The sequence below is a fragment of the Palaemon carinicauda genome, chromosome 1 (genome assembly GCF_036898095.1).
Source record: "Palaemon carinicauda isolate YSFRI2023 chromosome 1, ASM3689809v2, whole genome shotgun sequence".
Taxonomy (NCBI): Eukaryota; Metazoa; Arthropoda; class Malacostraca; order Decapoda; family Palaemonidae; genus Palaemon; species Palaemon carinicauda.
This window is the reverse complement of record NC_090725.1, coordinates 283,539,713-283,557,212: the sequence shown is the minus strand read 5'-3', so window position 1 is coordinate 283,557,212 and position 17,500 is coordinate 283,539,713. Positions and strand designations below refer to the sequence as shown.

Below are 17,500 nucleotides of genomic sequence, written 5' to 3'. Positions count from 1 at the left end.
TAGAATCTTGCTCGGCTCTGGGACTGGGAAGGTCATTCCGCGCCGAAGTGCAATTAGGGGAAAACCTCACATTTACACTAGAAAAATAAAGAGGCAAGAAATGGGATAACAAGAAGGAAGAAAGTAACTAGGAAGTATAGCAAACTAGAATGTGATGGATAAAGGGACGCGGCAATGATCATTAAATCATGCGTACAGTGCACCGCGTGAGATGTATTGACGGCATTCTCTTACTGCGAAAAACGCTGAGGGCTATTAAGACAGCCATTGTTCGCAAAGTAATTGGCTTTATGCAGAGAAACGTCCTGAGCAAAATTCAAGACTAAAGGAATTTTTTTATTTAATGTTAGATTAGATAATTAAAACGGTAGAAAATGTAAGTTTTATTGTTAAAAAGTAAATGAATTTCTATCAAGAATATCAATCCCAAAGTAAACGCACCCAAGATTCTTAAATGAATTTTAGTAAAAAAAAAAAAAAAGTAGAAACAGTATGTTTACTATTTTTTGTCGAGCATCATATTGATATAAAATGACATATATCATAGTAATACCTCTCTTTCCCATTAAACAATATCTTAGATTTTACTCTAGATTTTTATTTAAATCAAATCTGTTTCTCTTAAGAATACAATAATCCAATGCTTATTTTGTATTTTGGATTGATTTCAGCGTGCCACGTCTGAATCGAACGGTAATCACACACGTACTTTCTCCATCTGGACACGTTTATGCAGAACTAACAGTGACTAGAACGCACGAAGATTCATTCCTTATAATCACAGGCTCTGGTGTCGAGTACCATGATCTGAGGTGAGTATCAAGTTCTAAGTTTTATACGAATGCATGATGTACTTCAGTTGTTCTGAAATGTTACTAAAATAGTCCGTAGAGTTTATCCAATCGCAACCACAAGATAAAGGAGTTTCATTTATTCAACATAGATGATCTCTATCAACAATATATTAGATTGAGACTTCGTTGAATATTGTAGATGAAATATCCAATTTCATATGTATCATTGGGAATGTTTTCGATTCTTTTAAATTTCCTTTGCTTTTTAAAACTGAAAGTAGGTAATGAAAGGTGTTCAAGAATCATATCTCAGTTATTATTATTATTATTATTATTATTATTATTATTATTATTATTATTATTATTATAAGCAAGTTGCAATTCAAGATCAGGGTTCCAAGAGGGGAAGCTACCCACTGTAGAAACTGAGTTAGTAAATAAATAATTAACTATAAAAGAGAAATAATTACGATAATAAGCAATGTTGAACTAAAGTAACTGATAAATTATGGCACGAAACTTATGAGAACCTTTTCAACATGAAATGCATTAGGAATGGACTGGATTATTGATTTTTTGCCATAAGGCTCAGCTCAGAAGACGTGGAGGCCATGTGAAATTTGAGAGGGAAGTCCCAAAGTTCCATTAAGAAGTAAGAAATAAGAGATTAGATAGCAAGATAGAAAAAAAGGAAGAGGGAATGAAGGTATAGTTGAAGACCTAAGAGTAAGAGAAGCTAGGGGCTGAAAGGCTGCACCAAAAAAAAAAAAAAAAAAAAAAAAAAAAAAAAAAAAACTTTAAATAGGGCATAACTTTAAAAAAAAAAAAACTTTAAATAGGGCATAACTTTAAAAAAAAAAAAAAAACTTTAAATAGGGCATAACTTGCACCCCTTGATATGCACTGATAGGTTTCACCCAAAGTCTGACCTTTTGCAATAACCTATTTTCACCAATTTATTCTGGGTGATCAGTCCCCAATTTGATTACAACTGAAATATAATCTTAGAACCCTGTGTAGTACTGAACCTTGTAAAAAGGACAGTTAAACTTAATTGTATGCCCAGTAGTCTAAGAAAAGAAGGTAAATGGTGGTTAGAATTATGAAAATATCTAATATAGCATTCACAACTGATCAGAGGTGCCAGAAACTAATTACCAGAACATGAATATGAAACTCAACAGACCTCAAAAGTCTGTCCAACAGTTTGAGATAAGAGCAAGTTGCAGACAACCAAGCAGGATAAGAATATTCAGAACACGATTGAATAAAAAGAATTAAAACACTTTCCCAGGATACGTAAGTCTCCAAAAATATTGAAAGATTATCTCGATAGTCATATTTGTGCAACTGAAAAACAAATTGAATGTGTTTCTCAAAAGTCGATTTACCATTAAGAATTACATTGTCAGTGGGAATATCTGGGTTGGGAGAATCCAATGTTCTAGACCTAATAACAAGTGTACAGTATTATGAATCTTGTTAGAGATTATTTTCCTTCCATAATTTGAAAAATGCACTAATTTAACTATATCTTGATTAAGAATATTCATTAACCTCAGATCTATTTTAAACGCATTGAATTAGTCCAAAGAGAGTAGCATCATCTGCATAGGAAACAGAAACACGGCATTCGAAATCAGTCCATATATATGTATATAATATATAAAAGAGGATTACCCGTGACGACTGTAGTCATTATTGTGATTTACTCAGACTCTAATTCAAAGACCAAAACCCCCCAAAAAAAGAAGTTCATGAACCATAGCAATCAGTAGAAGAAAAGGCATTCTATTATGTTTAGAGTACGCAATCTTATATATATATATATATATATATATATATATATATATATATATATATATATATTAATATATATATATATCTATATTATATATATATGCATATATATATATATATATATATATTATATATGCATATCATATAATATATGTAATTAGTACATATATTTATGTATATGTATATGTATGTATTATATATAAAGGTGTATATATACATTATACATATATATATATATGTATATATATATATATATATATATATATATATATATATATATATATATATATATATATATACACTGCAGATAAATCGATAAACAGCTTGAACTTGAGTGTATTTTTTGTTTGACTGAATCACAACCAAATAATTTTTAACAATGACCCATTACAAAATGCATGTAATCCTCAATTCATTATGCCAAACTAATTATGTTATATTTCAAAATAGGAAATGCAGCAATGTCTTTTTATATTTATTACAAGAGATTTAGGGAAAATATTTAGGATGAATAATTATAGGTATTCTGGTCATTATTTTTCAGGAAACATTCTTATCTTGCAATTATTTATGACACTTATTTATCAAAGGTAATTTTGTTGTCGGACAAAGCTTCAAGATGCATATTATATTTGTAACTAACTCAGTTTCTGTGCCTTAAGTAGTCTCTCTCTCTCTCTCTCTCTCTCTCTCTCTCTCTCTCTCTCTCTCTCTCTCTCTCTCTCTCTTCATCCATGATTGATCAACCTGTCACTAAAAGTGTCTACAGTCAACAATTAAGGATGAAAATTTCTGAATTATAATAATTAGATTTAATAGGTTTCATACTTAGAAGCAGTTACATGCTATTATATAATGAAAATTTTATTGAGATTATGCTATCCTAGGTATGGTCAGTTTTTGTTTTAGAATATATTAGTAATGTTGCAGTCGTAAGATTTTCTTTCTATAATGGTAAATTCTAGAAAATAATAAGACTAAGTAAATAACCCTTGGTCAACAGATAACCATTCTCTTGTAAATCCCAAAATGAACTGTTATGAAAAAACTGTAATTTCAATCGGAATTTCTCCATAAAAATATACTGTGCTTAACCGTATTTCAGTAAAATACAGGCGACCGTAATTTTACCTTACTTTGTTATTATCTTTTACGGGTTGGTGACCGTAATATCACTTTTTTACATCAATATATCCGTTTTTAAAACGGAATAAATGTTGCCAGACTTTTACCGTTTTTAATGTAAATTTTTAACAGCTTATGTGAAACCGAAGTCACTAAAAAAACTCCTATTTTTACATTAGAAATTATCAGTTATGTGTACTCCAACTTACATTAATTATTTCATATTCTAATTTGCACTTCCCCCAATAGATGGCTTGAGGACTATGCTCGTCGGGGTAATTGGAAAGTGAGTATCAGCAATGCTACTGAAGATTTGGGATGTCTCAGTATAGCTGGTCCTAAGTCGAAGGAGATTTTGTCCAGCCTTGCTCCGGAATTTAAGGGCAAATACCCCTTCTTTTCATCAAAAGAGGTATGTCTTAATTTTTGGTTGTTAAAGAAAAAAGGTACAAGTGCATTTTTGGGTATATATATATATATATATATATATATATATATATATATATATATATATATATATATATATGATTTTTTCCTCGTTACTCTTATTGGTAATATTTTGAGTAAATTATCATATATCTATTGATATGTTTATATTAAATAAAGTATTATAAATTTATATCTTTTGATATGCTTATTTTGAATAAAGTATATATCTATTAATATTTTTATTTTGACTAAAGTATTTATATCTGTTGAATAGTTTATTTTTGATAAAGTATTATAAATCTATGAATATGTTTAAATGTAATTAAGTATTATAGATCTATTGATATGTCTATTTTTCAATAAGGTATTACATCATATCTCTTGATACGTTTTCAATAAAGTATTATATATCTATTAATATGTTTATCTGATAAAGTCTTATCTCCTTATTGATATGTTTGTTAACCTGTAACTATTATTTATTGGATCAGGTAAACGTGGCAGGTGTGAAGTGTACAGCCCTGAGACTCTCCTATACAGGAGAACTGGGTTGGGAGCTTTACCATCCTCGTCACCAGTCCGGTGAATTGTACAGCGCACTCCTTAATGCGGGTGAAAAATTCGGTATGCATTCACAGAATCTTATTCTATTTTTCTCTTTTGAAATACTCTGATGTTTGTGACTTCGTTGCTTTAGTGCATATTTTCCTTTCTATTGTGTTTCTCACATGATTTCGTTACTTGCTACCTGTTGCTATAAATGAGTACTTCAGTAACTATTTTTCTTTCTATTGTGTTTCTCACATGATTTAGTTAGTTGCTACTTGTTGCTATAAATGAGTTTTTCAGTAACTATTTTCCTTTCTATTGTGTTTCTCACATGATTTCGTTACTTGCTACCTGTTGCTATAAATGAGTACTTCAGTAACTATTTTTCTTTCTATTGTGTTTCTCATATGATTTAGTTACTTGCTACTTGTTGCTATAAATGAGTACTTCAGTAACTATTTTCCTTTCTATTGTGTTTCTCATATGATTTAGTTACTTGCTACTTGTTGCTATAAATGAGTACTTCAGCAACTATTTTTCTTTCTATTGTGTTTCTCTCATGATTTAGGTACTTGCTACCTGTTGCTATAAATGAGTACTTCAGTAACTATTTTTCTTTCTATTGTGTTTCTCACATGATTTAGTTACTTGCTACTTGTTGCTATAAATGAGTACTTCAGTAACTATTTTTCTTTCTATTGTTTCTCACATGATTTAGTTACTTGCTACTTGTTGCTATAAATGAGTACTTCAGTAACTATTTTTCTTTCTATTGTGTTTCTCACATGATTTAGTTAGTTGCTACTTGTTGCTATAAATGAGTTTTTCAGTAACTATTTTCCTTTCTATTGGGTTTCTCACATGATTTAGTTAGTTGCTACTTGTTGCTATAAATGAGTACTTCAGTAACTATTTTTCTTTCTATTGTGTTTCTCACATGATTTAGTTACTTGCTACTTGTTGCTATAAATGAGTACTTCAGTAACTATTTTCCTTTCTATTGTGTTTCTCACATGATTTAGTTACTTGCTACTTGTTGCTATAAATGAGCATAATGAAATAGATTTTTACCCTAGATAGTTTAAGCTGAAAGTCTATTATTAACAGTGAAATAAGCTTTGATGCCTTTGTGAAATCCCTTATCTTGAATGCACGTTTTTCACATTTCAATCTTTCTCGTAAGTTTGAATATCTAATACTGTATTAGAATCAAATAATTTGTTTATTGCTTCATTTCATTGTTTACTCGCTAGAAATACGAAACAAAAAATACAATTAATATGATATATAACAATTATAAATGAGAAAATTATGTGAAAATCTTATGGATACACTATGCGCTTAATGTATATTACGGCACATAAGGCATAACGCAGGGTGGCCACTGATTGATTAATTAATTCAAAGCATTCCTTTTAGCTTTCCAACTACTGAATTAGTTGACCCCTAACTTTTAATTTCCAGTGTAATAAGCTATATCGCGTTGAATTCAAATTTGAAATATTAAATACGAAATATTTTTGAAAAAATAATTCAAATTTGAAATATTAAATACGAAATATTTTTGAAAAAATAAATCATTCAATTCCTTGACTGAAGTACCAATTGAAAAGACCATTACAGAGGAATTCTCAAGAATCATAACAGGTGTGCAAGACTTCGTAATTTGTAAAATAACTTGAAATTCAGTAGATCGTAAATAATTAGTTAAACAATAGTTAAACAATATTAATTAGACGATATCTTGTAAGATTGCTAAGCATCAAGCCCAAAACAAGAGTTGAAAAACATCACTTCATAAATGTATTCAAAATGCAACCGAGGAATATAAACTTAAATTGACGGGAAAAAAAGAAGATTGCAATTCCGGTAAAGAATACCAAGATATTTTTATAAACCTAAATACAAATTTTCAAAATATAAGATTAATTATTGTAATGCGCATTCAGTTATCAATACAATTTTCGTAATTTGGGCTTCAGTTGCCATTTATACAATAAAAGAATTATTATGTAATGCAGATAGCGTTCGTAATTTGGAGAAAATCTTTGAATTTGAGTAATGTTTCCTGATGGAAAAGAATGACAAGCCGTTATATTTAGAAAATAACTTGAAATGCATTGTTGTATCTGAAAATGATTTCAAAGAGGGACGGCATACAGTAAAAGTTTGCAATCAACCTACAGTAGTCTCAACAAATTTAGAAAAGAAATTAACTGCTGTCAGTGCCAAAAGCATTTAGAAATTGAAGGTATTGTTGGAACTATGCATGATACAAAATAAATCGAGTTGCTTTTCTTTTAGCGTAATACTTATTATTCCCAGCCTTGAAGATTGGATGTATGAATTAAGGTCAAAATGCCCGGCATTGGGATCATGGAGGCCATTCAGCAACCGTGTGCACTATAGTCCATATCTTTTAGCGAGGCATATTTGCACAGACTCGCAGCGGTGTCCTTTTAGCTCGGAAAGGTTTCCTGATCGCTGATTGGTTGGACAAGATCATTCTAACCAATTAGCGATCAGGAAACTTTTCTGAGATAAAAGGGCACCGTTGCGAGTTGGTGCAAATATACCTCGCTAAAAGAAATGGACTATAGTTGCAATATGAAGTAATGATTAAGGACATCAAGATGAAAGAAAGGAAGGAAGCGGTAACGAAGGGATAATACCTTAATCAATTATGAATCCAGCTAGGGACAAAAAAGGACGCTACAATTCCTTTATGAATAGTAAAGTAATACCTAGTGCATCTTTAAGTGTACTTAGAGCACAGCTCCCTCCCCCTAGTGGGGTTTAAAGCTTTTGAATTTTGTATATGAAACAACGATATCAAAGAACCCGACCTTATTTCTTATTTCAAAGGAATCCTTAAAGGAAGAGAACCAACAAAAATATAGAATTATTCTAAGAAGAAGAAAGCCCCATGATTATGCTAAACTTTAGTGTTTTTCTAAGGTTATACACCACATAGTTTCAGTATAATGAAACAATGATTCAGATAAATTATTTCCAATACTTTACCAAGACAAGTACTACAAAATAATATCTAAAGAAAAGTTTAGAGTTATGGTATTCTGGAATCGGGAACTTCAAAGAAAACTACACAGTTTATCTTCCATGACATTCTGCAAGCAGAGAAGTTTTCATGAAATACTGAACAGCTGGATTAAGAAAGAGTTCAAATTTTATCATTAGTCTTGCATAAATTGTTTTTCTTTATATGTTATTTTCCCGTTTCCAGTCTTCCTAGCACTTCATATTAATATTGCTTTTCATCATAGGTGCTGGAGACTTTGGTACCTTTGCTATGAATGTGTTGCGAATAGAAAAGGGCTTCAGAATGTGGGGAGCTGAAATGAACATGGACACCACGATTATTGATGCCGGGTTAATGAGCTTTGTCAATATGAAAAAGGTAGGAATAGTACATTTTCTTATCATTATTTCACGTCTAGAAATTATGACATTATCAATATAATGATATTGCACTGAATGGCCTATTTGGTATTACTATTCGAAATCAAATAGAATTAAATCTGCTTTTGCATTATCTAAATTGTATAGAATATATTGACCTGAAAGAAACTGTAACAAAGGTTTTTCTTGTTTATACCATCAAATTTTTTAGTGCTAAAATTTTACCTTTACTTTTAGTTAATTTCCTTAGTCATGAATATTATATTGGAATTTAAAATATATAAAACTATACTTTGTTCCAAGTAAAATATATTTTCATTCTTTTACGTAAACGTTTGGTAAAATCTTATGACATAACTTATTTTTCATATTATAATAAAAACTGCAAATATCTGTCATTCAAGATTACAGTACTACAAAATGCTAATGGACAGACTCCATTTTTATGTAAGATTAGTTAATATATTTTTACCTGTGCAAGAAAATTTTATATATATTGAAACCAGTACTCTATGGAAAAATATTAAAGTATGAACAATACCCCCTTTCAATACTTTCAGTTACTCCAAAAAGCTATCCGCTTTTTCGTATGGAAAACTTTCCCTAAAGGACTTACACTTGAATTCATTTTCCTTATGGTTTCCTTTTATGCAGCTATGAACTTTTCCTTCTTCCGAGGAGAGTAGCCTACCTGCAGACTTCTCTTTCAAATTGTCATCAATGAAAAGACTCATTTTCCAGCTTGGAATATCAATTTCCTTACCCTTTATGTCGTTCTATACAATCTGATTTTACAAACTGCATTTTTTCCTATTCCCCTTCTAAGTCTAAAGACGAAATTCTATAAACTCTCTAATCCCTGTAACTTATCTAGTAAGGCTCTACAATTTTTTTTTTATGAAATCCAATTTACCAATTTTCTTATAAATATTATCTCACTTCTGATAACACAAGAAGCATCCGTACTGAAAGTTTCCTGCCAGTCAATTAACCTGTAGTTTATGTTTGGATTATTAGGAAACAATATAGGCTGTTTTAAGTTACTCTTTATATTTCTGACTGCTTTACCTTGATACAAATTTTCATCTTTATAAACAAATAAACTATTCAAAACTTGGGTTGTTTATAATTCATGGATTTCTAGATGTCTTTGTTGATCAATCCTCAGAAAAGTCAAACTCGTTTTTTATTTTATGTAACGCACGATTGGTATAATCCTTTGACATGGTTATCCTTATTAATAATTTTTCTTGGATAGTCTCTCCTGTCAATTAAACAACAAAAATAAATTTTTACATTATCGCAGATTTTTAAAAAAGCTTTTCCAAATCTATTTATACATACTTCTTTTGGAAAGTACTGGAATATTTTCTTTTTGTACAACATAGAGCTTTCATAGTACCATTTCCTGAAAAATAAGATGAATCCTATTGTGTTATAAACAGTTAATGAAGTGATTATATAAATCAATAAGATACACGATAGCTACATAACTTAGGGATACAGAAAGGTACTCTAGATCTTCACTCAATTTCGGAAATGCCTGGGATATTACCTAGTCGCAATTTCTTCGCAAGTATGAATATTTGAAAGTAACTATCTTGCTTTGGATATATGTAATTGTAATGAATGGCTTACTGACAATTCCCGGTCTCATGACCCAGTTCTCATATAAAAGATAGTCAAAACTGACGTATTACCTTTGCATATATTTAAGGATTAAGAAGTGTTATGATTGTGGCTGAAATCTATTAGTTTCACAACTCTTCCCTGTTTTCTTTTAATCCCTTTTTTTCAAACCGCTCTACTGCATATGGTTATGATAAAACAAAGTATCATAATTGCCTATAATCTATACCACGTGGATCGCTTTCCTCACAAATAAACAGTCTCACAGCTCCTCTGTTCTGGAAAGCGGAACAGGGATGTGCCTCGCTCGCCATCCCTGTGGGTCACTATTGAAATATTATAATTACCTATAATTTATATCACGCCATTAAGATTATTTTTGCTCGTAATAATGATAAAAAGATGCATGCAATAATGAGTTTTTTTAGCGCAGTTGTAGGAGCAATGCGTGCAATTGTAATTGCACCCGTCAGGAGTTTGCTCGAAGCAGCTTTATATTAATGAATTTACCTTTACAGGCTGACTTTGTTGGTCGATCATCTCTGGTAGAACTTCTGAAATTAAGACCAAAGAAACATCTCGTCCAAATTGTTATTGATGCAGATGATCATGATCCTCATGTGAGTTCATTATAGTGTTTGAAATATGTTTTGTTTAAATTTTGACTCATAACTTTAACATTCTATGTAAGAATCAAGATTAGTTGATAATTATTTAAACTCCTAATTCTAACTATGTTCTTTTGTTAAAGGGAGACGAAACTGTGTGGTCATGTGGTAAAGTTGTTGGTAACACAACCAGTGGATGTTATTCGTACCATTTAGGTAAACCTCTTGCTTTTGCCTATGTGCCACCAGTAATGGCGCTTCCAGGGAGCACAGTCCAGGTAAGACACATGTTAACAAGCATATATATATATATATATATATATATATATATATATATATATGTATATATATATGTATATTTATTTATTTATGCATACACACAGTAGGCTAATATATATATATATATATATATATATATATATATATATATATATATGTATATATATATATGTATATGTATATATATATATATATCCATATGTAATGCAGAGCAGGTGTCTGGTTATATATGCTTGTGTATGTGTAAATGTATATATATATATATATATATATATATATATATATATATATATATATATATATATATATTTATATATATACATATATATATATATATATATATATATATATATACACACACTCATATATATATATATATGTTTATATATATCCCTATCTAACATAGAGCAGGTGTCCGGTTATCTATGCATGTATATGTGTAGATATATATGTATATATATATATATATATATATATATATATATATATATATATATATATATATATATATCAAGAGAAATGATACCTACATTAATGAACCTTGACAAAGATAGAAATAGATTCCTTCCAAAAAGATCAAATCAAATCTTCAGCATAAAAAATCTGAATGAATTCAAAGCGGAGAAATATATTATGTCAATATTCCAAGCACCTCACTAAATCTCCATCCATTACCAAGCGGCTTAGAGCTATTATATCATCCTACTTATTACAGGGATTTGATGTAATATATTGTATATATATATATATATATATATATATATATATATATATTGAATATATATTAATTCATATTCCTTTGGAAAGACCTTTATTTGCGTGCATATATGTATACATACCTAATTTATATATATTACATATATCTATCTTTCTCTGCCTATCTGTCTAAATACAAATGTACTGTATATGTACCGTACACACGGACACACACACACATATATGTATATATATATATATATATATATATATAATATATGTATATATTTACGTATATACAAATGAATAATTTATATATATATATATATATATATATATATATATATATATATATATACACGTCTAAATATAGATAAATAAATTATACATATACCTATACATATATATGTATATATATATATACATATATATATATATATATATATATATATATATATATATATATATATATTATGTGTGTAACCACCCTTTATTAAACAATTGCCTCTACTAACTGTCAATAGATAACAATGAGATATGACAATAAACCACAAAAGCCTATTCGAGTAATTCCATCTTTCTGTAACAACTATTTATAGAGGAATTCCAATAAACAAATATTGGGCAACCTATTCCTTTACATTCATTTATGCGCTTACTAATTAATATCGGAATTTTCACAATTGATGTCTCTATTCGTCAGGTGGAGCTTCTAGGAAATCTTCACGATGCCACAGTTCTTCCCGGACCACCGCTGCCGACTCACACTGAAAGAGCAAAAAAGAAGTGATGAGAGAGTCGCTTTTACATATTGTTTTGCCTGTGAAATACGTTATAGTGTTTGTTGAGGCAAACAATAAGAAAAATATAAAATGCTCAATGATAACATTTTTTAAGCGTTTCAGGAAGTTATGTTTCTGTTTTTTTGTAAATGTTTTGCAATGTTTTTTGGTGTTCGGGCGGGAAATGTTGGAGCAAACTTTTTATAATGTTTAGAACAGATGTTTTAACAAGCAGTGTCTATGGCAACAGTTTAAATCAGGTCTTCTTTAGATTTGTTAATGCCTATTATTAAGGTTGTTTTTTTAGCACGTTTTGAGTTACAAATGTAAAAACAAAATAATTTACTTATTTAACTCATGTATTGTACCATGACTAATGTAAAGTAACGATATTAACTAAAGCAATCAACATAACTGAACTTATGTACAGCGAATGTACAGTTTATAGCAAGAAGTATTCTTAAGAAAAATTGGCAATACAAAAACATATAGGAATTTTCGTATGCAGAATATTGCAGCGATAACAGCCAATGGTCGAGTGACTATGATAGCTCACTTTATTATACTGAAATATGATTTTTAATTATTAGTACTCTATATTATTTCTATACATCAAATTTGATGGTTACGCCATCTGTAAGTACTATCAGAGGTTCGTTATAAATCGTTTTTTTTAAACGTATTTAAAGAAGATTGGCGGATTCAGTTCATCACATACTATTTTTTTTTTCTTTTTTTTTCCTTTTTTTTTCTTTTATCATTCATGAAGCGCTTTTAGCTATTAAACCATTAACCACCCTTTAGTCATATGAGCACAAAAAAATATATTTTGCCTTCGGCATCTTTCAAGTATTTCCATTCAATAATCAACTGCCTTTATTGGTCTAATTCTTCTTCATTGTATAATCGAATTAAGTGCTCTAATCAAAGCTTATTTATCGTTACAATGTAATCTATTTTTGCTCATTGATCATTACCGTTGTTAGCAGCTGACTGCATATCTCTGTTAATCTCTTTTCTTCAAAAGAGCTGAAAATGAATCAAATATATATCTATTTAAAATTTCTCTGTGGCATACAAGAGCCGCCCTTTCAATGAAATAAAACTATTACATAATTGTAGAAGAAGACTGCCTAATTACCTAAGGGAGGGTCATTAGCATCGTCTACAGATAAATGAATAAAACCATCAGATATTAGTACAAGAAAACTGCCTACCTACCTAATTGAGGTTCAGTATCATCGTCTACATATAAATCAATGAGGATTACGATGATTATCTTACCAAATCAATACTTAACAACGCTTCACTAGAGTTTGAATAGACACAAAAGAGAACATTAACAATAATAGCAAGAGTGGTAATCCTTACTAAGACAGCAAGCTATTGTCCGATTCTGCTCTTATCAGTTAAGAGATTTTCCTACATCTCTTGCTGTCCCAGAAATAGTAGGGATACAAAAGAATACTGTATCACGTCAGTCAGAGACGTCAATCAAGTGAATTTCTTAAACATTTGGATGAAATACTACTTACTTTAACAGCTGTCCTTTCAGCCTAATTGCTAGTCTCCATAACAAGTAATTCAACCGGTGCATTGAAGTCATTATTTTTAAAAGTTAGAAGTTGCAATTTGACTTGGTGACGAGAATATATAGGAAACGGAAACCTTTCGTGTCTTGGTATTTCTTATAGTTCTATATCATTTTATTTACATAACTGCCATGCTAGACATGTCGAAATTCGACAAGGCAGCTTCGAAGCCATTAATTATTGAAAAAAAAAAAGATCCCTTATTGAGGCTGTTATTATAATCGATAGAGATAGTAAGATAATTTAGAGACAAGGCATAACTTAGTGTTATAACCATAAAATGAAAATTCAATACATTTTGAATTCATGTCTGAATACAATATCTAATTGCAACCCTCCTCCATCTGTTATCAGCTGATCTTCTTATTAGCCTTTGAATGATGTAAAACTTCATTTTGCACGAAAGATAATATTCGAATGTATTGTTGTGAATCATGTTCTGAATCTTTTATGAGAATTCAATATGAAAACATTAGTGGTCAGTTGTTGAGAGAGAGAGAGAGAGAGAGAGAGAGAGAGAGAGAGAGAGAGAGAGAGAGAGAGAGAGAGAGAGAACTGATATTTTGAGTAGCAATGCGTAACAATTACCAAATAATTGTTGAAGTTACTAATTTATTCATTGTTTGCTAGAAAACACTAGTGATCAGTTTTGAGAGAGAGAGAGAGAGAGAGAGAGAGAGAGAGAGAGAGAGAGAGAGAGAGAGAGAATTGATATTTTGAGTAGCAATGCGTAACAATTACCATATAATTGTTGTAGTTAATAATTTATTCATTATTTGCTTGACAACACGAGTGATCAGTTTTGAGAGAGAGAGAGAGAGAGAGAGAGAGAGAGAGAGAGAGAGAGAGAGAGAGAGAGAGATTCAAATTTAAAGTAGCAATGCATAATAATTATCATATAATTATTGTAGTTACTCATCTTTAGAGATTTTTTTTTATTTTTTTTTTTTTTTATGTTAGAAGATGTACTAGATACCCCGCCAAAAAACCTAATGTGATGACTAACTTGTACACTTCATCAACAACAAATAAGGTTGTGCATATCTTTAAAGTATTTGCTGAGCATCATGTAGATCATGAATATATATGTTCTGTAACCTCTATGTTTGGGAGAGCTGTGATAAGGTAAAGATGTTAAAAATCATTCATTTACATGTTTTTTTCAGGTAACTGTTGTTATTTGTTGATTAGTTATAGTTATAGAAATAAAATATGTTTTAAGAAAAATTTGGATTTCGCTTCTTCAATTTCTTTTATTTTCGAGTGACTCTCATTATCTTATTCTAAACTCCCAAGATAACGTCACGGAAATCGCTACGAGAATAAAACATTTTGAATTCTTAGAGATGTAGAGAGAGAATTGCCCGTATCCCTGTATATATATATATATATATATATATATATATATATATATATATATATATATATATATATATATATATATATATATATATTATTTATTTGTTCCAACACTGTACTTACGCCGAACCACTCTCTTTAGGATACCTGGAGCTTCAAGCTCCCACGATCAGATAATTTTTCCCCCTCTCGGAGCACTCGACCTCGACCTCATCTGTTTAACCATAATGCTTCAAGAAGACGCACCCGGGAAGAACGTGCCTAGAGCCAGCCAGGGCAGTCGGGACCGTCACCATTCCATCACTGGTTGTGGTCGCGTGAGGTCATTTCTTCAGTTTTCTCTCAGGACCTTGTTGTTTTTCCCTAGTGTTAGCGCGAGTGTTAACTTGTCTTTTCCCCATGTTCCCCTTCATTCCCTTGCTTGCTTGTTCAGTAAGGAGTCTGTGCGTGTGCAGCGTCGTTGCCCAGGTGTAAATGGGAAGCTGTGTGCAGCCCTCTTTTCCCATATGGATGTGGATCCTCATGTTTCGTGTACCTCGTGTCGAGGCCGTTTTTGTTACCTGAGTGAGAAGTGTAAGGAGTGTGTTGATTGGACCGAGACTCGGTGGGCCAAGATGGCCACTAAGGGACACAAGAAGGCGAAGAACGACAGGTCGCCCTCGAGGAAGGGCAGTGGGTCATGGCCTCCTTCATGGTGTTCATCGGTCCACAGTATGTTGGGAACCTCTTTCTCTCCAGGGCTCTCAGAGGTCACGGATGAGAATTCTAGTGTGCTCGTCCGGGAATCAGGCTCCCTCCCGCTTCCCAGTCCTTCCGGGATCCCTTCCACCCCGTCACCAGGGCAGGCCACGCCGGATGTAGTGGTGGTGTTGAGGGAGATAATGGGTACTCTACCGCCGATGTAACCCCATACTCCCTCCCTGCCGCCTCGGCTTGGGTGCTGTCGAAAGAGGACAGAGGACCAAGGGAGGAAGCGTCACTCCTCCAGAATGCTGTCTTACGGCCCTGTGTCCCTAGGACCCACTCCAGACACAAAACGTAGCCAGGCGGAGGATGGGCGGCATGCATCCCCTTCTGCCGGAGATGCGGAACATTGGGATGCTCATTTCTCGGCCCCATGGGATGGACCATACAGAAGCTTAATGATCTTCTGGAGCCCTTCCCCATGCAGGCGCAACAGCACACCACTGGTCTTGTGTGCCGGTACGGTGCCCCAAGGGAGGCAAGGCCCTCCCTGTATCTACCTCTCTCCCAGGACTGCAGGGAGAGAATGAAGGATATCACCTCAGCGGTGTCAGAGCTGATGGGGACTCTTACATCTAGCTACATGTTGAGGTTGTTGTCCTTCCCGGAGGTGAAGAACAGGTGTTTCTACACTCCTGCGGTTTCCTGTCAGGGGCATCGAGCTTAGGAGGAGAACCTGGTGATTCTGGCCCCTGATGCCAAAGGAATGAAGTAGTCAGTCCATCGGCTTCATGGTTCAGGAAGCCACAGACGTGTTGGGTGCTAGTAACATGGCCTCGTGTTTGGATCTCTGGTCCATGTCTGTCGTGACCTATGCCCTGGAGAATGACGTTTGAAGTGGGCCAGCGAGGGAACAGTTCCCAGTCTAGGACTCTTATTCCTGGCGGGGCAGTCCAACACCGCGGCATCGAATAGAGTGCTTTGAGTCCCTGAAGAAGCTCCTCCCCAAAGGAAGGGGGAAAAGAACCAGAAAATTATTAACAGTATATTGTTAGTTTTAATATATGATGTACCCATTACAGCCAAGGATATTGCACGCAATACCATGAAAGATCCAATACATATTAAGGTTTTAGAAAGTTCAATGACAGGTAGGGACTTACGTGGAACTGAGGCAAACTGTAAACCCTATAAAGATATATGGAGTCAATTGAGCATAGCACAAGGTTGTATAATGAAAGGGTCAAGAGTAATTATTCCTAGTTCACAGGGGAATAAGGTTTTGTCTGAAATACATGCTGATCACCTAGGTATTGTCAGATCAAAGGGTATTAGGACCTTTGTCTGGTGGCCAGGTGCAGATAGAGAAATTGAATTATTTGTAAAAATTGGATGAATTGCGTTACGCAACAAAACAATCCTCATTTTGCTACAATATACCTATGGCAGTTATCCAAGAATCCATGGAAAAGAGTGCAAATAGATTTGTCAGGCCCTTTCTTGGGTTGTTTGTTTTTGATAGTTGTAGATGCTTACAGTAAGTTACCAGAAGTAATTCCAATAAAGACGACAACATCTTATTAAACTGTAAAAGAATTAATGCAAATTTTTCCTACATCTGGTATTCCAGAAAGAATCGTAACTTATAATGGTCCACAGTTTACCTCGCAAGAATTTAATGAATTTTGTAATGTGAGTGGTAATATGCATACATTTTCAGCAACCTATCATCCTTTTACGAAGGGATAGGCTGA

General features: G+C 32.3%; 1 protein-coding gene across 1 annotated transcript in view; it reads left to right on the top strand.

Moving 5' to 3' along the window:
- The window catches only part of LOC137657284 (dimethylglycine dehydrogenase, mitochondrial-like), a 63,247-nt gene extending 48,670 nt beyond the window's left edge, over positions 1–14,577 (top strand). The window contains exons 13-19 of the mRNA XM_068391621.1: positions 672–812; positions 3,969–4,131; positions 4,640–4,772; positions 7,982–8,115; positions 10,265–10,366; positions 10,498–10,632; positions 12,033–14,577. Coding sequence (XP_068247722.1) covers positions 672–812; positions 3,969–4,131; positions 4,640–4,772; positions 7,982–8,115; positions 10,265–10,366; positions 10,498–10,632; positions 12,033–12,119 — 895 coding nt within the window. The 3' untranslated portion in view covers positions 12,120–14,577. The remainder of the gene's footprint in view (positions 1–671; positions 813–3,968; positions 4,132–4,639; positions 4,773–7,981; positions 8,116–10,264; positions 10,367–10,497; positions 10,633–12,032) is intronic.
- Positions 14,578–17,500: the final 2,923 nt, after the last annotated feature.